We start from the raw sequence: 24,278 nt of genomic DNA on the forward strand, positions 1-24,278 counted from the left end.
TCCATATTCGCTATAAACAGCTGCAGTACCATAGTCTAGCCGCCAGAGGTCAGTAGAGCTCAATAGTCTTTGGCTGCAGTAGCAAAAATTATCCACCAGAGGTCAGCAAAGCTCCATATTCGGTAACTCAAGTAGCAAATATCATCCACCAGAGGTCAGCAGAGCTCCTTAGTAATTATAAGCAGGTACAGCAGTAGAGCCTCTCTGCCAGAGGATAGGAGAGCTCCATGTTCCATGACGCAGTAATAAAAACTTTCCACCAGAGGTCAGCAGAGCTCCATATTCGCTATAATCAGTTGCAGTAAGCAAAGTCTATCCACTAGAGGACAGGAGAGCTCAATTTTCTGTCGCGCACTAGCAAATATCATCCACCAAAGGTCAGCAGAGCTCCATTATTTGCTATAAACTGCTGCAGTAGCAGAGTCTATCCGCCAGAGGTCAGCAGAGCTCCATGTTCCTTGACGTAGTAGCAAATATCATCCACCAGAGGTCAGCGGAGCTCCATAATCTCTATAAACAGATGCAGTTAGCAGAGCCTATCCGCTAGAGGTCAGCAGAGCTCAATAGTCTGTGGCTGCAGTAGCAAAAATCGTCCACCAGATGATAGCAAAGAACCATATTACGTGGCTGCAGTAGCAAAGCCATCCACCAGATGTCAGCAGAGCTCAATATTCTGTGGCTACAGTGACAGAAAGCATCCACCAGAGGTCAGCAGAGCTCCATATTCGGTGACTGAAGTAGTAAAAATTATCCACCAGATGTCAGCAGAGCTCCATGTTTCGTGGCTACAGTACTAAAGACCTTCCACCAGAGGTCAGCAGAGCTCCATATTCGCTATGTGTAGCTGCAATTGCCGGCATCAGTGAGTAGATGGATTCGCGTTAGCAGTAGGTTTGTCCCCGGCGGTTCCCGTACTGTGATGTCCGCTCTCAGCGCTGGATGAATGCGGCAGACACGCAGGAAACACAATGATGCGTTTTACAGTCTGAGGTGACACAGAACGCAGACGGAACGCAGACTGCAACACCTCAGCGCCCACATAGGAAACAGCAGGGCAGACACAAGGTAACAGGTAACCATGGCAACTGCACAATGTGACAGTAACAGGGAAACAATGGAGCAACATCACAGAGCGACAGACAGCGCGCGGAGCAACAGAGCGCGGAGCGACAGACAGCGCGCGGAGCGACAGAGCGACAGACAGCACGGGGAGCGACAGAGCGCGGAGCGACAGACAGCGCACAGAGCGACAGAGCGCTGAGCGACAGACAGCGTACGGAGCAACAGAGCGCGGAGCGACAGACAGCGCACGGAGCAACAGAGCGCGGATCGACAGACAGCGCGCGGAGCGACAGAGCGCTGAGCGACAGACAGCGCGCGGAGCGACAGCGCGGAGCGACAGCGCTGAGCGACAGACAGCGCACGGAGCAACAGAGCGCGGAGCGACAGACAGCGCACGGAGCAACAGAGCGCGGAGCGACAGACAGCGCACGGAGCAACAGAGCGCGGAGCGACAGACAGCGCGCGGAGCGACAGAGCGCTGAGCGACAGACAGCGTACGGAGCAACAGAGCGCGGAGCGACAGACAGCGCACGGAGCAACAGAGCGCGGAGCGACAGACAGCGCGCGGAGCGACAGAGCGACAGACAGCACGGGGAGCGACAGAGCGCGGAGCGACAGACAGCGCACAGAGCGACAGAGCGCTGAGCGACAGACAGCGTACGGAGCAACAGAGCGCGGAGCGACAGACAGCGCACGGAGCAACAGAGCGCGGATCGACAGACAGCGCGCGGAGCGACAGAGCGCTGAGCGACAGACAGCGCGCGGAGCGACAGCGCGGAGCGACAGCGCTGAGCGACAGACAGCGCACGGAGCAACAGAGCGCGGAGCGACAGACAGCGCACGGAGCAACAGAGCGCGGAGCGACAGACAGCGCACGGAGCAACAGAGCGCGGAGCGACAGACAGCGCGCGGAGCGACAGAGCGCTGAGCGACAGACAGCGTACGGAGCAACAGAGCGCGGAGCGACAGACAGCGCACGGAGCAACAGAGCGCGGAGCGACAGACAGCGCGCGGAGCGACAGAGCGCTGAGCGACAGACAGCGTACGGAGCAACAGAGCGCGGAGCGACAGACAGCGCACGGAGCAACAGAGCGCGGAGCGACAGACAGCGCGCGGAGCGACAGACAGTGCGCGGAGCGACAGACAGTGCGCGGAGCGACAGAGCGCAGAGCGACAGACAGCGCAACAATGGAACAACAGCGCGCGGAGCGACAGACAGCGCGGGGAGCGACAGACAGCTCCGGGAGCGACAGACAGCGCAACAATGGAACAACAGCGCGCGGAGCAACAGACAGCGCAACAATGGAACAACAGCGCGCGGAGCAACAGACAGCGCAACAATGGAACAACAGCGCGCGGAGCAACAGACAGCGCGGGGAGCGACAGACAGCGCGGGGAGCGACAGACAGCGCGGGGAGCAACAGACAGCGCGGGGAGCGACAGACAGCGCCGGGAGCGACAGACAGCACAACAATGGAACAACAGCACGCGGAGCAACAGACAGCGCAACAATGGAACAACAGCGCGCGGAGCGACAGACAGCACAACAATGGAACAACAGCGCGGGGAGCGACAGACAGCGCACAGAGCGACAGACAGCGCGCGGAGCAACAGAGCGCAGAGCGACAGACAGCGCAACAATGGAACAACAGCGCGCGGAGCGACAGACAGCGCGCGGAGCGACAGCGCAGAGCGACAGACAGCGCAACAATGGAACAACAGCGCGCGGAGCGACAGACAGCGCGGGGAGCGACAGACAGCGCGGGGAGCAACAGACAGCGCGGGGAGCGACAGACAGCGCCGGGAGCGACAGACAGCACAACAATGGAACAACAGCACGCGGAGCAACAGACAGCGCAACAATGGAACAACAGCGCGCGGAGCGACAGACAGCACAACAATGGAACAACAGCGCGGGGAGCGACAGACAGCGCACAGAGCGACAGACAGCGCGCGGAGCAACAGAGCGCAGAGCGACAGACAGCGCAACAATGGAACAACAGCGCGCGGAGCGACAGACAGCGCGCGGAGCGACAGCGCAGAGCGACAGACAGCGCAACAATGGAACAACAGCGCGCGGAGCGACAGACAGCGCGGGGAGCGACAGACAGCGCGGGGAGCGACAGACAGCACAACAATGGAACAACAGCGCGCGGAGCAACAGACAGCGCAACAATGGAACAACAGCGCGCGAAGCAACAGACAGCGCGGGGAGCGACAGACAGCACGCGGAGCGACAGACAGCACAACAATGGAACAACAGCGCGGGGAGCGACAGACAGCGCGCGGAGCAACAGAGCGCAGAGCGACAGACAGCGCAACAATGGAACAACAGCGCGCGGAGCGACAGACAGCGCGCGGAGCGACAGACAGCGCGCGGAGCGACAGAGCGCAGAGCGACAGACAGCGCAACAATGGAACAACAGCGCACGGAGCGACAGACAGCGCGCGGAGCGACAGACAGCGCGGGGAGCGACAGACAGCGCGGGGAGCGACAGACAGCACAACAATGGAACAACAGCGCGCGGAGCAACAGACAGCGCAACAATGGAACAACAGCGCGCGGAGCGACAGACAGCGCGGGGAGCGACATACAGTGCGGGGAGCGACAGACAGCGCGGGGAGCGACAGACAGCACAACAATGGAACAACAGCGCGCGGAGCAACAGACAGCGCAACAATGGAACAACAGCGCGCGGAGCAACAGACAGCGCGGGGAGCGACAGACAGCACAACAATGGAACAACAGTGCGGGGAGCGACAGACAGCGCACAGAGCGACAGAGCGCGCGGAGCAACAGAGCGCAGAGCGACAGACAGCGCAACAATGGAACAACAGCGCGCGGAGCGACAGACAGCGCGGGGAGCAACAGACAGCGCGGGGAGCGACAGACAGCGCGGGGAGCGACAGACAGCGCGGGGAGCGACAGACAGCACGCGGAGCGACAGACAGCACAACAATGGAACAACAGCGCGGGGAGCGACAGACAGCGCGGGGAGCGACAGAGCGCAGAGCGACAGACAGCGCAACAATGGAACAACAGCGCGCGGAGCGACAGACAGCGCACGGAGCAACAGACAGCGCGCGGAGCGACAGACAGCGCGCGGAGCGACAGACAGCGTACGGAGCAACAGAGCGCGGAGCGACAGACAGCGCGCGGAGCAACAGACAGCGTACGGAGCAACAGAGCGCGGAGCGACAGACAGCGCGCGGAGCGACAGACAGCGTACGGAGCGACAGCGCACAGAGCGACAGACAGCGCACGGAGCGACAGACAGCGTACGGAGCAACTGAGCGCAGAGTGACAGACAGCGCACAGAGCGACAGACAGCGCACGGAGCAACAGACAGCACAACAATGGAACAACAGCGCGCGGAGCGACAGACAGCGTACGGAGCAACAGACAGCGCACAGAGCGACAGACAGCGCACGGAGCAACAGACAGCGCGAGGAGCGACAGACAGCGCGGGGAGCGACAGACAGCGCGGGGAGCGACAGACAGCGCGCGGAGCGACAGACAGCGCGCGGAGCGACAGAGCGCAGAGCGACAGACAGCGCGGGGAGCAACAGAGCGCAGAGCGACAGACAGCACACAGAGCGACAGACAGCGCGCGGAGCGACAGACAGCGCGCGGAGCGACAGACAGCGCGCGGAGCGACAGACAGCGCGCGGAGCGACAGACAGCGCGCGGAGCGACAGACAGCGCGCGGAGCGACAGACAGCGCACGGAGCGACAGCGCAGAGCGACAGACAGCGCGGGGAGCAACAGAGCGCAGAGCGACAGACAGCACACAGAGCGACAGACAGCGCACAGAGCGACAGACAGCGCACGGAGCAACAGAGCGCGGAGCGACAGACAGCGCACAGAGCGACAGACAGCGCACGGAGCGACAGACAGCGCGCGGAGCGACAGACAGCGTGCGGAGCAACAGACAGCGTGCGGAGCGACAGACAGCGCGCGGAGCGACAGACAGCGCGGGGAGCGACAGACAGCGCGGGGAGCGACAGAGCGCAGAGCGACAGACAGCGCTCGGAGCAACAGACAGCGCACGGAGCGACAGACAGCGCACGGAGCGACAGACAGTGCACGGAGCAACAGAGCGCGGAGCGACAGACAGCGCGGGAGGGACAGACAGCGCACGGAGCAACAGAGCGCAGAGCGACAGACAGTGCACGGAGCAACAGAGCGCGGAGCGACAGACAGCGCACGGAGCAACAGAGCGCGGAGCGACAGACAGCGCTCGGAGCGACAGACAGCGCACGGAGCGACAGACAGCGCACGGAGCGACAGACAGCGCGCGGAGCGACAGACAGCGCGCGGAGCGACAGACAGCGCGCGGAGCGACAGAGCGCAGAGCGACAGACAGCGCACGGAGCAACAGAGCGCAGAGCAACAGACAGCGCACGGAGCGACAGACAGCGCACGGAGCGACAGACAGCGTGCAGAGCGACAGACAGCGTACGGAGCAACAGAGCGCGGAGCGACAGACAGCGCGCGGAGCGACAGACAGCGTACGGAGCAACAGAGCGCAGAGCGACAGACAGCGTACGGAGCAACTGAGCACAGAGCGACAGACAGCGTACGGAGCAACAGAGCGCAGAGCGACAGAGCGCGGAGCGACAGACAGCGCACGGAGCGACAGAGCGCACGGAGCGACAGACAGCGCGCGGAGCGACAGACAGCGTACGGAGCAACAGACAGCACAACAATGGAACAACAGCGCGCGGAGCGACAGACAGCGTGCGGAGCGACAGACAGCGCACGGAGCGACAGACAGCGCGCGGAGCGACAGACAGCGTGCGGAGCGACAGACAGCGTGCGGAGCGACAGACAGCGCGCGGAGCGACAGACAGCGCGCGGAGCGACAGACAGCGCGGGGAGCAACAGAGCGTAGAGCGACAGACAGCGCGCGGAGCGACAGACAGCGCGGGGAGCGACAGACAGCGTACGGAGCGACAGACAGCGCGCGGAGCGACAGACAGCGCACGGAGCGACAGAGCGCAGAGCGACAGACAGCGCGGGGAGCAACAGAGCGACAGACAGCGCACAGAGCGACAGACAGCGCACGGAGCAACAGAGCGCGGAGCGACAGACAGCGCGGGGAGCGACAGACAGCGCGGGGAGCGACAGACAGCGCGGGGAGCGACAGAGCGCAGAGCGACAGACAGCGCTCGGAGCAACAGACAGCGCACGGAGCGACAGACAGCGCACGGAGCAACAGAGCGCGGAGCGACAGACAGAGCGCGGAGCGACAGACAGCGCGCGGAGCGACAGAGCGTGGAGCGACAGACAGCGCTCGGAGCAACAGACAGCGCACGGAGCGACAGACAGCGCACGGAGCAACAGAGCACGGAGCGACAGACAGCGCACGGAGCAACAGAGCGCGGAGCGACAGACAGCGCGGAGCGACAGACAGCGCGGGAGCGACAGACAGCGTACGGAGCAACAGAGCGCGGGAGCGACAGACAGCGTACGGAGCAACAGAGCGCAGAGCGACAGACAGTGCACGGAGCAACAGAGCGCGGAGCGACAGACAGCGCACGGAGCAACAGAGTGCGGAACGACAGACAGCGCTCGGAGCAACAGACAGCGCACGGAGCGACAGACAGCGCACGGAGCGACAGACAGCGCACGGAGCGACAGACAGCGTGCGGAGCAACAGAGCCAGAGCGACAGACAGTGCACGGAGCAACAGCGCGGAGCGACAGACAGCGCGGGGAGCGACAGACAGCGTACGGAGCAACAGAGCGCAGAGCGACAGACAGTGCACGGAGCAACAGAGCGCGGAGCGACAGACAGCGCGCGGAGCGACAGACAGCGCACGGAGCAACAGAGCGCAGAGCGACAGACAGCGCTCGGAGCAACAGACAGCGCACGGAGCGACAGACAGTGCACGGAGCGACAGAGCGCGGAGCGACAGACAGCGCGCGGAGCGACAGACAGCGTGCGGAGCAACAGAGCGCGGAGCGACAGACAGCGCACGGAGCAACAGAGCGCGGAGCGACAGACAGCGCACGGAGCAACAGAGCGCAGAGCGACAGACAGCGCTCGGAGCAACAGACAGCGCACGGAGCGACAGACAGCGCACGGAGCGACAGACTGCGCACGGAGCGACAGACAGCGTGCGGAGCAACAGAGCGCAGAGCGACAGACAGTGCACGGAGCAACAGAGCGCGGAGCGACAGACAGCGCGGGGAGCGACAGACAGCGTACGGAGCAACAGAGCGCAGAGCGACAGACAGTGCACGGAGCAACAGAGCGCGGAGCGACAGACAGCGCGCGGAGCGACAGACAGCGCACGGAGCAACAGAGCGCAGAGCGACAGACAGCGCTCGGAGCAACAGACAGTGCACGGAGCGACAGAGCGCGGAGCGACAGACAGCGCGCGGAGCGACAGACAGCGTGCGGAGCAACAGAGCGCGGAGCGACAGACAGCGCACGGAGCAACAGAGCGCGGAGCGACAGACAGCGCACGGAGCAACAGAGCGCAGAGCGACAGACAGCGCTCGGAGCAACAGACAGCGCACGGAGCGACAGACAGCGCACGGAGCGACAGACAGCGCACGGAGCGACAGACTGCGCACGGAGCGACAGACTGCGCACGGAGCAACAGAGCGCGGAGCGACAGACAGTGCGCGGAGCGACAGACAGCGCGTGGAGCGACAGACAGCTCACGGAGCAACAGAGCGCAGAGCGATAGACAGCACGCGGAGCGACAGACAGCGCGCGGAGCGACAGACAGCGCTCGGAGCGACAGACAGCGCACGGAGCGACAGACAGCGCACGGAGCAACAGAGCGCAGAGCGACAGACAGCACGCGGAGCGACAGACAGCGCGCGGAGCGACAGACAGCGCGCGGAGCGACAGACAGCGCTCGGAGCGACAGACAGCGCACGGAGCGACAGACAGCGCACGGAGCAACAGAGCGCAGAGCGACAGACAGCGCACGGAGCGACAGACAGCGCACGGAGCAACAGAGCGCAGAGCGACAGACAGCGCGCGGAGCGACAGACAGCGCGCGGAGCGACAGACAGCGTGCAGAGCGACAGCGCATGGAGCGATAGACAGCGTACAGAGCGACAGCGCGCGGAGTGACAGACAGCGCACGGAGCAACAGAGCGCAGAGCGACAGACAGCGCTCGGAGCAACAGACAGCGCACGGAGCGACAGACAGCGCACGGAGCGACAGAGCGCGGAGCGACAGACAGCGCGCGGAGCGACAGACAGCGCGCGGAGCAACAGAGCGCAGAGCGACAGACAGCGCGCGGAGCGACAGACAGCGCGCGGAGCGACAGACAGCGTGCGGAGCAACAGAGCGCAGAGCGACAGACAGTGCACGGAGCAACAGAGCGCGGAGCGACAGACAGCGCGCGGAGCGACAGACAGCGTACGGAGCAACAGAGCGCAGAGCGACAGACAGTGCACGGAGCAACAGAGCGCGGAGCGACAGACAGCGTGCGGAGCGACAGACAGCGCACGGAGCAACAGAGCGCAGAGCGACAGACAGCGCTCGGAGCAACAGACAGCGCACGGAGCGACAGACAGTGCACGGAGCGACAGCGCGGAGCGACAGACAGCGCGCGGAGCGACAGACAGCGTGCGGAGCAACAGAGCGCGGAGCGACAGACAGCGCACAGAGCAACAGAGCGCGGAGCGACAGACAGCGCACGGAGCAACAGAGCGCAGAGCGACAGACAGCGCTCGGAGCAACAGACAGCGCACGGAGCGACAGACTGCGCACGGAGCGACAGACTGCGCACGGAGCGACAGACTGCGCACGGAGCGACAGACTGCGCACGGAGCGACAGACTGCGCACGGAGCGACAGACAGCGCACGGAGCAACAGAGCGCGGAGCGACAGACAGTGCGCGGAGCGACAGACAGCGCGCGGAGCGACAGACAGCTCACGGAGCAACAGAGTGCAGAGCGACAGACAGCACGCGGAGCGACAGACAGCACGCGGAGCGACAGACAGCGCGCGGAGCGACAGACAGCGCTCGGAGTGACAGACAGCGCACGGAGCAACAGAGCGCAGAGCGACAGACAGCACGCGGAGCGACAGACAGCGCGCGGAGCGACAGACAGCGCTCGGAGCGACAGACAGCGCACGGAGCAACAGAGCGCAGAGCGACAGACAGCGCGCGGAGCGACAGACAGCGCGCGGAGCGACAGACAGCGTGCAGAGCGATAGCGCACGGAGCGATAGACAGCGTACAGAGCGACAGCGCGCGGAGTGAAAGACAGCATGCGGAGCGACAGACAGTGTACGGAGCGACAGTGCATGGAGCGACAGACAGCGTAAAGAGCGACAGCGTACGGAGCGACAGACAGCGCACAGACCGTCATGTACGGAGCGACAGACAGCGCATGGAGTAACAGAAAGCACATGGACTGACAGCGCACGGAGCGACCGACAGCGCACGGAGCGATATCATATGGAGCGTGAGACAGCGCATTGAGCAACACTGTACGGAGCGTGAGACAGCGCACGGAGCGTCAGTGCACAGAAGGACACCGCCGTACGGAGCGTCATACAGCGCATGGAAGGACACCGCTGTACGGAGCGACAGACAGCGCAGGAAGCGACAGCGCACGGAAGGACACTGCCACAGGGAGCGACAGCGCATGGAGCGACAGACAGCGCATGGAAGGACACCGCCGCAGGGAGCGACAGCTCACAGAGCGACAGACAGGGCAAGGAGCGACAGACAGCGCACGGAAGGACACCGCCACAGAGAGCGACAGCGCATGGAGCGACAGACAGCGCATGGAAGGACACCGCCGCAGGGAGCGACAGACAGCGCATGGAAGGACACTGCCACAGGGAGCGACAGCGCATGGAGCGACAGACAGCGCATGGAAGGACACTGCCGCAGGGAGCGACAGCGCATGGAGCGACAGACAGCGCATGGAAGGACGCCGCCACAGGGAGCAACAGTGCATGGAGCGACAGACAGCGCACGGAAGGACACCGCCTCACGGAGTGACAGCTCATGGAGCGACAGACAGTGCATGGAAGGACACCGCCGCACGGAGCGACAGACAGTGCATGGAAGGACACCGCCGCACGGAGCGACAGCGCATGGAGCGACAGACAGCGCAGGAAGGACTCCGCCACAGGGAGCAACAGACTGCACAGGGAGTGACAGACCGCTCACGGAGCGACAGACAGCGCATGGAAAGACAGCGCAGGGAGTGACAGACCGCTCACGGAGCGACAGACAGCGCACGGAAGGACACCGCCGCACGGAGCAACAGACAGCGCATGGAGCGACACCGTACGGAGCGACAGACAGTGCATGGAGCGACCGACAGTGGCAGACAGTGCACGGAGCGGCAGACCGCACACAGAGCAACTGACAGGGCACAGAGCGACAGGCGGCACAGGAGCGACAAAAGACTCTGCAACAATGTGACAGACAGATTGACAGCGGCACACAGTCCATAGGTTGCCTCTCGGCACGTGTCGCACTGAGACTGAAGGTTGCTGCTCTGTGAGTCGGAAAGATCCTGCTCTTTAAAACTAGATCCACCAGATTCCTGGCCCTCGGCGATCACTGATTGTTGTGAGGTTTTGTGGGTCCACACGCTGATATATATACAGTGATGTCTTCTCACCCGTCCACACAGCCGGTGACACGCCACGTGCCGTATTACTGCTGGGTATGGAGGATGTTTGGCCGATGCATAACTCATTAGTCAGTGACTAATTGTCCCATTCTGCAGACACACATGTGGCTGAGTAATGAGCGGCAGTGAGGGCCGTATGTGATGGATGATCACACAGAAATTCATAGGAGCAGTAAGAAGATGCCAATGTCTTTCACATCTCACCAGTATGACCAGATTCTGGCTAGTATGATACAGGAGAGACAGGTGGAGACCAGCGTGAGCGAGGAGGGTGCGGAGGAGGTGATGCCCTTAGAACAAGCTCCTGATGAGACAGGTGGAGACCAGCGTGAGCGAGGGGAGGTGTGGAGGAGGTGATGCACGAAGAACAAGCTCCTGAAGACACAGGAGAGACAGGCGGAAACCAGTGTGAGCGAGGAGGGTGCGGAGGAGGTGATGCCCGGAGAACAAGCTCCTGATGACACAGGACAATCGCACAATGTTTGTGCAGCGACCGGCGAATTCTGCCGCAGATTTGTCGTCTGACTTGTAGCTTCGATTAGTGTCATTATCTCCTGCCGCCGTCCATGTCTGTCACGTATCGGGCGCAGGAGGCGCCTGTTATGCCGCCCGCACCGCTCGCTCCTGTTGCACTGCCCGCACCGCTCGCTCCTGTCGCCTCTCATTAACTGTTTAGGTGCCAGTGTCAGTCTGTGGCCTGGGCAGTTACAAGTCAGGAGTGATTGGCGCAGTCATCCTGGTGCAAACCGACTCGATTCCAGGACGCTGCCGGTGTGGTGCTCGCATGTCGTCCCCCAGCCTCAGTACATACAGGGGGCCGCCTCGTGTCTTGTGCGGCGTTATTTACCTGATGCCCGGTGTTTTGTTGGCTGCAGAGTACACGGACCCTCACCGCACAGCCGCTGTATTTGGGGTCTTCGTCCTGTCTCATCACTTTTGCGTCCTGCTTTTTCTGCTGATGATGGGGTGTGAATACTTGTGTAAACGTGCACTTTGCCTGGTAATAAGAACAATGAAGGTAAACAGATAAGCTGGCACAGCGGAGGGTGAGGGGTATATGGGGGCACAGCCACTCGCTTTATGGCGCTGGGAAGCTGCAAATTCCTTCCAGGGTAAATTAGTGACCCTCTAGATTCCTCTCCGCAGACTCTGGGCGTCATTCACATGTATCTGGTGACAACGGACAAGCGGGAATTACACCAGAATGTGAATGCGGGGAATCTCTGGCCATAAGAGCTGACAATCTAAATGTGGGGGGGGGCACAAGAACCAGACGCCTTGGCCATGCAGGACACTGGGAAAGCAGGGTGACGTCTCTGCTGTGGTGTTGGCTGTCACCCCTCGTTCCCGTGAGCAGGTATGATGGCCGCCCCCCGCACACCTGTATCCTGCTCGTACAGGGGGATTGTGCGGGACTCTAATCAGTTTCTATGGGAACGAGGAGGCAGCTGCTCCGTAAGAACCGCTTCTCGCCTGATATTCACGCCATATTCTTACAGCGGCGCCGTGGTGACGCATCGAGCCTCAATCGGTCCGTACAGATTTCACCCATCCTTTTGGCGCAGCTCTCCGTCGCCGCGTTCACACTTGGATTTTGTTGCAAATTTAGCAAAAATTTTTGCTGGAATTTTGCAAACTTCACTCCAAATACTGAGCGCAGCTTGTGACTGCGCCCCCCGGGGCCGGCGGAGGCGTCACTGCAGATTAGGGCAGGGTTTTCTGCCGGTGCGCACAAGTCGCGTGAACTCAGGTCGCGATGGTCGTACGTCACAGTGAAGTCTGCGGAGGCGAAGTACGAGAATCGTGACCTGGGATCCAAATCCACCGGTTCAGCTTCCTTGTGACGGCCGCGGATGCAATGTGCCGCCATTCTCGTCTCCTTTCGATGGTGCTGCCGTCATGGCCGCCTCGCTGGACCTTACCCAGGGGCGCGTTCACACGTTGCGGTTAGGATGAGCTTTCTGCTTGTATCGTGTGAGTTCTGCAGCTGTCGCTTCTAGCTCAAAGCCCAAAACTGCGACTTGTGAAACGTGACCGACCGCAGCGTGTGAACGCGTCCTCGATGTGACGGGGGACGCGCCTGTTACTTTGGGGCAGTTATGGCGCCAGCGGCTCGTACATGGGGGGGTCGCAGCTGTGAGGAGCAGAGCACAGGCTGCGGGAACTGCCCCCGATGAGAAGTGTCCCCTCCCCCAGTGCACGGACGCTCAGCTCCACTTACGTCACCGTCCTAGATAAACCTGAGCGGTGACTCGTCGGGCAGCACACCACCTGAGCGCACAGACACCGCACAGCTGCCGGGACGCCTGGGGCCACATCCTGACTGCCGGACGCGACGTAGGACCCGACGCCACCATCCTCATGTACGTTGTTAGATTGTCAGCTCTTGTGCCGCAGTCCGTGTGATGGAGGACGGGTCCCTTCTATTACTGGGGACAGTCGTGGGTACATTAGATTGTCAGCTCTTCTTAAAGAGACAGGACGTCTCAGTTTTTCATTTCCAGGTTGTCTGCGACCAGACGTTTGCGTGCGACGGTCGTGATGTTTCTGACGTGTTTTCCTGACACTATAATCCTGGATTCTCTGCTAACAATGCACGGGGTGTGGGGTTTTTGTTTGGGGTAATCCAGAGCTGCGCCCATCGTCTGCTGCTGTTCCCATCGTCTGCTGCTGTGTCCACCGTCCGCCGCTGCTGTGCCCCCGTCCGCCCCTGCGCCCATCATCTGCTGCTGTGTCCACCGTCCGCCGCTGCTGTGCCCACGTCCGCCCCTGCGCCCATCATCTGCTGCTGCGTCCACCGTCCGCCGCTGCTGTGCCCACGTCCGCCCCTGCGCCCATCATCTGCTGCTGCGTCCACCGTCCGCCACTGCTGTGCCCACGTCCGCCCCTGCGCCCATCATCTGCTGCTGCTTCCACCGTCCGCCACTGCTGCGCCCACCATCTTCCGCTTCATCATCCCTTTTCTCCCATTTTCTGGAGTTTTCTTTCATTTTTTTTAAAGTTTTTGCAACTTTTGGAGGTAAAAAAATCTCAATATCTGGTTAAAGAAAAAAAATAGATTTTTCGCCATTTTCAAGAATTTGGTGACACATCAGCGAATATCACCAGCAAAAAATAAAAGGTGACGCAATTGAAGCATCGGCCCGCGGTGTTTCCCTTCTGTACCGTTCTCAGGATCTCCGCTTGCTGTCAGTGCTTCAGCCAATGTCGTACTTCTCACAGCTGAAGGTTTGTTGCTCTTGTATCCAGTCTGGTCAGTTTTTCATCAGCAGCACAAATGTTTCTGGCCTGAAGGTTCGTTACAATGTGTCAGTCTGGAGTCCAGCCTGTGGAGCTCAGAGAGCATTGTCCACATTGGCTACAACTGTAACAAACCCTCAGCTGTGAGACGTGTAAGGTTCGGTCCGGATGTAAACAAGAATTTCACATTCACTGACCGGAAGCGGAGATCGTGAAAATGGTGACGAATTGTAAGATGAAGGTGAGACGATGTCCTTACCGCGAGCCACCTGTAACCTGTCACCCCCGCTATGATGTAGGACTCGGGATGCTGGGAGTTGTAGTTCTTTAGATGTGGGGGCTGCTCTTCTTGTCCTTGCAGGGTCTCGATGATCTGAGCTCTCGCACCGTCAGGACGTCGCCGGCACAGAAAGGTGAACACGGCGCTGCGGGAAGAATGTCACTAATGTGCGGGGCGGCCACCTCCCGGCTCCCGCCGGCGCTGCCATGGTGACGTCTTCTCCGCAATCACCGCTGTCCTGGGAAACCATCGCTTTCTGAGCACAAAGACTTTTTTTTTCCCCCATTTTTTCATATTTCTAGTTTGTAGAGGTCAGAGGTGCGGAGGCCACGGAGGCGCGCGGGCCGCTGAGCCTCCTCCTGCTTTACGCCACTTTCTCAGGGCCCAGATTTTCCTCCCCTCGTCCCATCACTTCCCGGCCGCCGGCTCTGGGCGGTGAGTCTGCGGAGCCAGGGACCATCATGGAGGACGGGGGGAGCGGCCGGGGCAGCCGAGGGTTAGGGGGGAATTAGGGTCCGGCCAAGAGGAAGCGGGTGACGGGCGGACGGTGCGGATGTACGGGGGCCGGCGTATAGGGCGGTGATGCGTGCAGGGTGTGTGGCGGTGGTGTGTGCAGTGTATGGACCCCGATGCGGTAATGCCGGCGTTCTGCGCAGACCCTCGGAGGTAACGCTGCATCTTCTCTCGCAGTTGATGGCTTCTGCTCTGCACCTGAAGTCGGAGCGGCTGATCCAGGACGGCATTCCCCCAGCTAAGAAGCCCAGGTAAGAGGCCGCCCGTCATCCAGAGCCGCAGGTGCCGCATAGCACGGCTACTATTCTTCAATGCCCCCCGATATGTCTAATCCTGTGTTCTCATGTGCGGGTCTCACTGCCCCGCACCCCAAGCAATGGTGGGAGGAAAGGAGACAAAGTAACGGACAGTGAAAAAACTGCAGCGCCCTGCTGCCGCCATATCAGGAGAAGCGTCCAGCGTCAGTCCGTCCTCAGCATGTCCGGCCCGGCTCTGCAACCTGCATTGGGGGGCGGCTGGGGGTGTATTAGGCACTGTAGGGCTATACTGTGTTGTGCACTATATGGCAGTATTATTAGGGCACAGTATGGTGATGTATCACGTCAGCACTATATGGCGGTATTAGGGCACACTATGGTGATGTAACACATCAGCACTATATGGCAGTATTAGGGCACATTATGGTGATGTATTACGTCAGCCTATATGGCAGTATTATTAGGGCTCAGTATGGTGATGTATCATGTCAGCACTATATGGCAGTATTATGGCACAGTATGGTGATGTATTACGTCAGCACTATATGGCCGTATTATTAGGGCACAGTATGGTGATGTATCATGTCAGCACTATATGGCAGTATTAGGGCACATTATGGTGATGTATTACGTCAGCCTATATGGCAGTATTATTAGGGCTCAGTATGGTGATGTATCATGTCAGCACTATATGGCAGTATTATTAGGGCACAGTATGGTGATGTATCATGTCAGCACTATATGGCAGTATTAGGGCACATTATGGTGATGTATTACGTCAGCCTATATGGCAGTATTATTAGGGCTCAATATGGTGATGTATCATGTCAGCACTATATGGCAGTATTATTAGGGCACAGTATGGTGATGTATCATGTCAGCACTATATGGCAGTATTATGGCACAGTATGGTGATGTATTACGTCAGCATTATATGGCAGTATTATTAGGGCACAGTATGGTGATGTATTACATCAGCATTATATGGCAGTATTATTAGGGCACAGTATGGTGTTGTATCACGGCAGCACTATATGGCAGTATTATTAGGGCACAGTATGGTGATGTATTACGTCAGCACTATATGGCAGTATTATTAGGTCACAGTCTGGGAGTGTATCACGTCAGCACTATATGGCAGTATTAGGACACAGTATGGTGATGTATTACATCAGCACTATATGGCAGTATTATGGCACAGTATGGTGATGTATTACGTCAGCACTATATAGCAGTATTATTAGGGCACAGTATGGTGATGTATCACGTCAGCACTATATGGCAGTATTAGGGCTCAGTATTGTGATGTATCACTTCAGCACTATATGGCAGTATTATTGGGCCTTAGTATAGTGATGTATCATATCAGCACTATATGGCAGTATTAGGGCACAGTATGGTGATGTATCACGTCAGCACTATATGGCAGTATTATTGGGGCTCAGTATAGTGATGTATCACATCAGCACTATATGGCAGTATTATTATGGCACAGTATGGTGATGTATCACGTCAGAACTATATGGCAGTATTATTGGGGCTCAGTATAGTGATGTATCACGTCAGCACTATATGGCAGTATTAGGGCACAGTATGGTGATGTATCACATCAGCACTATATGGCAGTATTATTATGGCACAGTATGGTGATTATATTAATTCTCATACCATCATTTAGAGAAAAATCAAAACTAATTCGTATAATGTCAAAATTTATAAAGTTTATTATGTCAAAAGTTCCTAAACACTCAACCAACAAACAAAACCCTGTATAAAGAAGCCCCTAAAAAAACTGAGCAGTGTGGTTCTAGGTGTAAATATTAGTTGTCATTGTGAATATATATATATTCCATCATTACTTGGTGGTCAAAGTCCACTACATACAGATCAGAGATTACATAACACGTTCACATTCAATCAAAATGTCATATATATATCATATACACACAGCCTAATAGCAACAGCCGCTAGTGCATGATTGTAAAGTATACAGTAGTGAGATCGTCTATACACTGCACATAATCTCTATTTGTATCATGATAGTTGTCTCTATATGGCAGACATGAGGTACCATCAGTTTTTCAATACATACATGGACTATTCTTGATCAAATTAATCAGAGAGTCAGACAATATAAAAGTCCTCAATGCCACCCAGAAATAGTAAAGGACAAACGTTTTCCATCGTTGTCAGGAGCGCACGGCCTCGCACATGGTCTGCATTGAATGTTTACTGCTGACTAACGTTTTCCATAAAATTATGGGGGTAATCATTATACTATTGGAAAACTTTTGTCCTTTACTATTTCTGGGTGGCATTAAGTCCCTGCCAGACCTACTAGTGCCGAGCCCTGCCAAACTCGAGGAGCAGACCCCTGCCGGTATGAACCCCTGACCCTAGAAAAACCTTGGCATAATTAGAGGAAGCGGACCCCCGCCTGGATTGATTCCTAAACAAACCCCTGCCAAATCTGAGGAAGGGAAGCTAAGAAATACCTGCCTGCGGGAAGCTGCCCCCCCGTCTGCAACGCCCCCCCGTCTGCAGCGCCCCTCCTGTCTGGTGCGCCCCTCCTGTCTTCAGCGCCCCTCCTCCTCCTGTCTTCCACGCCCACTCCTGTGTGCAGCGCCCCCCATCCGTAGCACCCCTCTAGTCTTCAGCACCCCATCCAGTCTTCAGCGCCCCCTCCTGTGTGCAGCGCCCCTCCTGTGTGCAGCCCCCCCTGTCTGTAGTGCCCCTCCTGTGTGCAGCACCCCCCCCTGTCTGTAGCACCCCCCTGTTTGCAGCGCCCCACGTCTGTAGCGCCCCCTCTGTCTGTAGCGCCCCTCCTGTGTGCAGCTCCCCCTCTATATGTAGCGCCCCTCCTGTGTGCAGCTCCCCCTCTATATGTAGCACCCCTCCTGTGTGCAGCTCCCCCTCTATATGTAGCACCCCTCCTGTGTGCAGCTCCCCCTCTATATGTAGCGCCCCTCCTGTGTGCAGCTCCCCCTCTATATGTAGCACCCCTCCTGTGTGCAGCTCCCCCTCTATATGTAGCGCCCCTCCTGTGTGCAGCTCCCCCTCTATATGTAGCACCCCTCCTGTGTGCAGCTCCCCCTCTATATGTAGCGCCCCTCCTGTGTGCAGCTCCCCCTCTATATGTAGCACCCCTCCTGTGTGCAGCTCCCCCTCTATATGTAGCGCCCCTCCTGTGTGCAGCTCCCCCTCTATATGTAGCACCCCTCCTGTGTGCAGCTCCCCCTCTGTCTGTAGCGCCCCTCCTGTGTGCAGCTCCCCCTCTGTCTGTAGCGCCCCTCCTGTGTGCCGCTCCCCCTCTATATGTAGCGCCCCTCCTGTGTGCAGCTCCCACTCTATATGTAGCGCCCCTCCTGTGTGCAGCTCCCCCTCTATATGTAGCACCCCTCCTGTGTGTAGCTCCCCCTCTATATGTAGCACCCCTCCTGTGTGCAGCTCCCCCTCTGTCTGTAGCGCCCCTCCTGTGTGCAGCTCCCCCTCTGTCTGTAGCGCCCCTCCTGTGTGCAGCTCCCCCTCTGTCTGTAGCGCCCCTCCTGTGTGTAGCGCCCCTCCTGTGTGCAGCTCCCCCTCTGTCTGTAGCGCCCCTCCTGTGTGTAGCGCCCCTCCTGTGTGCAGCTCCCCCTCTATATGTAGTGCCCCTCCTGTGTGCAGCTCCCCCTCTATATGTAGCACCCCTCCTGTGTGCAGCTCCCCCTCTGTCTGTAGCGCCCCTCCTGTGTGTAGCGTCCCTCCTGTGTGCAGCTCCCCCTCTGTCTGTAGCGCCCCTCCTGTGTGCAGCTCCCCCTCTATATGTAGCACCCCTCCTGTGTGCAGCTCCCCCTCTATATGTAGCGCCCCTCCTGTGTGCAGCTCCCCCTCTGTCTGTAGCGCCCCTCCTGTGTGCAGCTCCCCCTCTATATGTAGCACCCCTCCTGTGTGCAGCTCCCCCTCTATATGTAGCACCCCTCCTGTGTGCAGCTCCCCCTCTATATGTAGCACCCCTCCTGTGTGCAGCTCCCCCTCTATATGTAGCGCCCCTCCTGTGTGCAGCATTGCAGCTGAGCTCCATAGTGGTGAACAAAGCAGACTGCAGTACCACACACTGGCTGTGGTCAGGGTGGCGCTGGTTTTCCTGACCTGGACATCCCCTTTCAGTGGTTACCCCACAGTGCTCTGTCCCTCCTTTGTTCTGGTGATGTCAGCAGCTGATGTCATAAATCACATGTGATGTCAGTTCTTGCAGGATTCTGTGCAGGGTCGTACCATCATCATGTGAAGGGGGTGGCGGGGCACACCATGCCGGATAGCGATATTAGTCATATCAGATCGAATTTTGTGTTTTCTAGGAAACTTTTACCAAGTCTAAAGACCAAGAGGCCCCAGGAGTTGGTGCTGGTGATCGGGACCGGTATCAGTGCGGCTGTAGCACCACAAGTCCCAGCGCTGAAGTCCTGGAAGGGGTTAATTCAGGCCCTGCTCGATGCTGCTAACGACTTTGACCTTCTAGAAGAAGAAGAGAGCAAAAAATTCCAGAAATGTCTCCATGAGGACAAGAACCTGATCCATGTGGCCCACGACCTCATCCAGAAGCTGTCACCGGTCAGTGCCGCACGCTGGGGGCGATCATGTGATCTCAGGGGTCACCAGTCAGTGCCCCATGCTGGGGGCGATCATGTGATCTCAGGGGTCACCGGTCAGTGCCGCACGCTGGGGGCGATCATGTGATCACAGGGGTCGCCAGTCAGTGTCGTGCACTGAGGGTGATCATGTGATCTCAGGGGTCGCCAGTCAGTACCGCACCCTGGGGGCGATCATGTGATCTCAGGGGTCACCAGTCAGTGTCGTGCACTGGGGCGATCATGTGATCTCAGGGGTCGCCGGTCAGTACCGCACACTGGGGGCGATCATGTGATCTCAGGGGTCATCAGTCAGTGCCCCATGCTGGGGGCGATCATGGGATCTCAGGGGTCACCGGTCAGTGCCGCACGCTGGGGGCGATCATGTGATCACAGGGGTCGCCAGTCAGTGTCGTGCACTGAGGGTGATCATGTGATCTCAGGGGTCGCCAGTCAGTACCGCACCCTGGGGGCGATCATGTGATCTCAGGGGTCGCCAGTCAGTACCGCACCCTGGGGGCGATCATGTGATCTCAGGGGTCACCAGTCAGTGTCGTGCACTGGGGCGATCATGTGATCTCAGGGGTCGCCGGTCAGTACCGCACGCTGGGGGCGATCATGTGATCTCAGGGGTCATCAGTCAGTGCCCCATGCTGGGGGCGATCATGGGATCTCAGGGGTCACCGGTCAGTGCCGCACGCTGGGGGCGATCATGTGATCACAGGGGTCGCCAGTCAGTGTCGTGCACTGAGGGTGATCATGTGATCTCAGGGGTCGCCAGTCAGTACCGCACCCTGGGGGCGATCATGTGATCTCAGGGGTCACCAGTCAGTGTCGTGCACTGGGGCGATCATGTGATCTCAGGGGTCGCCGGTCAGTACCGCACGCTGGGGGCGATCATGTGATCTCAGGGGTCACCGGTCAGTGTCGTGCACTGGGGCGATCATGTGATCTCAGGGGTCGCCGGTCAGTACCGCACGCTGGGGGCGATCATGTGATCTCAGGGGTCGCCGGTCAGTACCGCACGCTGGGGGCGATCATGTGATCTCAGGGGTCGCCGGTCAGTACCGCACGCTGGGGGCGATCATGTGATCTCAGGGGTCACCGGTCAGTGCCGCACGCTGGGGGCGATCATGTGATCTCAGGGGTCACCAATCAGTGCCCCATACTGGGGGCGATCATGTGATCTCAGGGGCCACCGGTCAGTGCCGCACGCTGGGGGCGATCATGTGATCTCAGGGGTCACCAGTCAGTGTCCCATGCTGGGGGCGATCATGTGATCTCAGGGGTCACCGGTCAGTGCCGCACACTGGGGTTGATCATGTGATCTCAGGGGTCGCCGGTCAGTGCCGCACGCTGGGGGCGATCATGTGATCTCAGGGGTCACCAGTCAGTGCCCCATGCTGGGGGCGATCATGTGATCTCAGGGGTCACCGGTCAGTGCCGCACGCTGGGGGCGATCATGTGATCTCAGGGGTCACCAGTCAGTACCGCACCCTGGGGGCGATCATGTGATCTCAGGGGTCACCGGTCAGTGTCGTGCACTGGGGCGATCATGTGATCTCAGGGGTCACCAGTCAGTGCCGCACGCTGGGGGCGATCATGTGATCTCAGGGGTCGCCGGTCAGTACCGCACGCTGGGGGCGATCATGTGATCTCAGGGGTCACCGGTCAGTGCCGCACGCTGGGGGCGATCATGTGATCTCAGGGGTCACCAGTCAGTGCCCCATACTGGGGGCGATCATGTGATCTCAGGGGCCACCGGTCAGTGCCGCACACTGGGGGCGATCATGTGATCTCAGGGGTCACCAGTCAGTGTCCCATGCTGGGGGCGATCATGTGATCTCAGGGGTCACCGGTCAGTGCCGCACACTGGGGGTGATCATGTGATCTCAGGGGTCGCCGGTCAGTGCCGCACGCTGGGGGCGATCATGTGATCTCAGGGGTCACCAGTCAGTGCCCCATGCTGGGGGCGATCATGTGATCTCAGGGGTCACCGGTCAGTGCCGCACGCTGGGGGCGATCATGTGATCTCAGGGGTCACCGGTCAGTGCCGCACGCTGGGGGCGATCATGTGATCTCAGGGGTCACCAGTCAGTGCCCCATACTGGGGGCGATCATGTGATCTCAGGGGCCACCGGTCAGTGCCGCACACTGGGGGCGATCATGTGATCTCAGGGGTCACCAGTCAGTGTCCCATGCTGGGGGCGATCATGTGATCTCAGGGGTCACCGGTCAGTGCCGCACACTGGGGGTGATCATGTGATCTCAGGGGTAGCCGGTCAGTGCCGCACGCTGGGGGCGATCATGTGATCTCAGGGGTCACCAGTCAGTGCCCCATGCTGGGGGCGATCATGTGATCTCAGGGGTCACCGGTCAGTGCCGCACGCTGGGGGCGATCATGTGATCTCAGGGGTCACCAGTCAGTACCGCACCCTGGGGGCGATCATGTGATCTCAGGGGTCACCGGTCAGTGTCGTGCACTGGGGCGATCATGTGATCTCAGGGGTCACCGGTCCGTGCCGCACGTTGGGGGCGATCATGTGATCTGGGATCTCCCGTCTTGCGGTCTATTAGTGACCTGTTTCTTGTTGCTCTCGTTCCTTTCTCGCAGCGCACCAGCAATGTCCGCTCCACCTTCTTCAAGGACTGTCTCTATGAAGTCTTCGATGACCTGGAGTCAAAGATGGAGGACTCGGGGAAGCAGCTCCTCCAGTCCGTGCTGCAGCTGATGGAGCACGGCGCGCTGGTCCTCACAACAAACTTTGACAACTTGCTGGAGATCTACGCCGCTCATCAGAAAAAACAACTGGAATCCCTAGACCTCACCGACGAGAAGAAGGTGAATCCCGGCTGCCGTATGATTATAGACTGGGGATTATACCCGGGTGTGGGGATTATACAGTAGTGTCCACAATACCAGCAGTCCAACTAACCAGATTAATCCCTGTTTTTGATATAGATTATATCACCACATGTCAGACAATTTCCCAGTTGGTGCAGTAGATTGTACGAAAACCCCCAGACTCCGCATTCATGATCTGGAGTCCGTGTATCTGAATAATTAATTGTACGGGGGGTGGTGGTGTTCACAATAATAGCAGTGTGGAGGTCAATCAGTGCAGTCAATCATTCTGTGAAGAAACAGGTGTGAATCAGGGGGCCCTTATCTAAGGGTGAAGTCAGCACATGTTGGACATGCATTTCTCCTTGAAAGCCTGAGAAATATGGGTCGTTTGATACATTGTTCAGAAGAACAGAGTACTGTGATTAAAAAGTTGATTGGAGAGGGTAAAACTTATAAAGAAGAGCAGACAATGATTGGATATAATTTTAGCTGAACAGCCTATGCTTTACAATGGAGAGCAAAACCAGAGAAACGTGGAAGAAAACGGAAGACTGCCATTCCAATGGATGGAAGAAAAGGCAGAATGGCAAAGGCTCAGCCAATGATCAGCTCCAGGAGGATCACAGACAGTCTCCAGTTACCTGTGAGGACTGTGACAGTTAGAAGACGCCTGTGTGAAGCTAATCTCTGAGCAAGAAGTCCCCGCAAAGTCCCACTGTTAAAAAAAAAAAAATACATGTACTGAAGCGGATACAAATTGCCAAAGAACACATCAACTGGCCTAAAGCGAAATGGAGAAACATTTTATGGACTGATGAAAGCAAAATTGTTCTATTGGGCCCAACGGCCACAGACAGTTCATCAGACGACCCCCAAACTCTGCATTCAGCCACAGTACACCCTGAAAACAGTGAAGCATGGTGGAAGCATCATGATATGGGCATGTTTCTCTTACTATGGTGTCGGACCTATTTACTGCATACCAGGGATCATGGACCAGTTTGCATATAATAAAATACTTGAAGAGGTCATGTTGCCTTACGCTGAAGAGGATGTACCCTGGAAATGGGAGTTTCAGCAAGACAACAACCCTAAACACACCAATAAACGAGTAAAATCGTGGTTCCAGTCCAACAAAATAGAGGTTATGGAGTGGCCAGCCCAATCCCCAGACCTTAATCCGATAGGACACTTGTGGGGTGACATCAAAAATGCAGTTTCTGAGGCAAAGACAAAAAATGCCCAAAAATTGTGTGATGTAGTCAAAGCATCCTGGGCTGGAATAACAGGTGACCGGGGCCAGAAGTTGGTTGACTCTATGCAACATAGATGTGAAGCAGTTCTAAAAAACTGTGGGTAACAACTAAATATTAGATTAGTGATTCACAGGAATGCTAAATCCTCAAAAAAAGAAGAGACATATTGCGAGTTTGTAAAGACAAATGCAGACACTGCTGTTTATTAGAACAGAACAATGTTAATTTTTCATTATTTTCTGTAAAGTATTAAAAATTATCTACATTTCTCTTCATGTTGTGAATTAGAAAACAGTGAGCGACGTCCCCAATGCTGGAAATAACAACTGGTAGAAAGATTTTGGAGGTAGGAGGTAACTCAGGATCAGTAATGTAATGTATGTACACAGTGACTGCACCAGCAGAATAGTGAGTGCAGCTCTGGAGTATAATACAGGATGTAACTCAGGATCAGTAATGTAATGTATGTACACAGTGACTGCACCAGCAGAATAGTGAGTGCAGCTCTGGAGTATAATACAGGAGGTAACTCAGGATCAGTAATGTAATGTATGTACACAGTGACTGCACCAGCAGAATAGTGA

General features: G+C 58.1%; 1 protein-coding gene across 4 annotated transcripts in view; it reads left to right on the forward strand.

The window, feature by feature from the left end:
* Positions 1–846: 846 nt before the first annotated feature.
* FAM118B (family with sequence similarity 118 member B) overlaps positions 847–24,278 on the forward strand; it is an 85,272-nt gene continuing 61,840 nt past the window's right edge. Inside the window, exons 1-4 of one of the 4 annotated variants that reach the window (XM_073657406.1) lie at positions 847–1,065; positions 14,904–14,977; positions 19,321–19,573; positions 22,205–22,432. In XM_073657406.1, coding sequence (XP_073513507.1) covers positions 14,907–14,977; positions 19,321–19,573; positions 22,205–22,432 — 552 coding nt within the window. In that variant the 5' untranslated portion in view covers positions 847–1,065; positions 14,904–14,906. Of the gene's footprint in view, positions 1,073–12,915; positions 13,057–14,903; positions 14,978–19,320; positions 19,574–22,204; positions 22,433–24,278 lie in introns of those variants that run through there. The other 3 variants (XM_073657405.1, XM_073657408.1, XM_073657407.1) reach the window with 3 other exon arrangements.

Source organism: Phyllobates terribilis, unplaced genomic scaffold, assembly GCF_046119375.1.
Source record: "Phyllobates terribilis strain yellow unplaced genomic scaffold, ASM4611937v1 Scaffold_12__6_contigs__length_324123572, whole genome shotgun sequence".
Lineage (NCBI taxonomy): Eukaryota > Metazoa > Chordata > Amphibia > Anura > Dendrobatidae > Phyllobates > Phyllobates terribilis.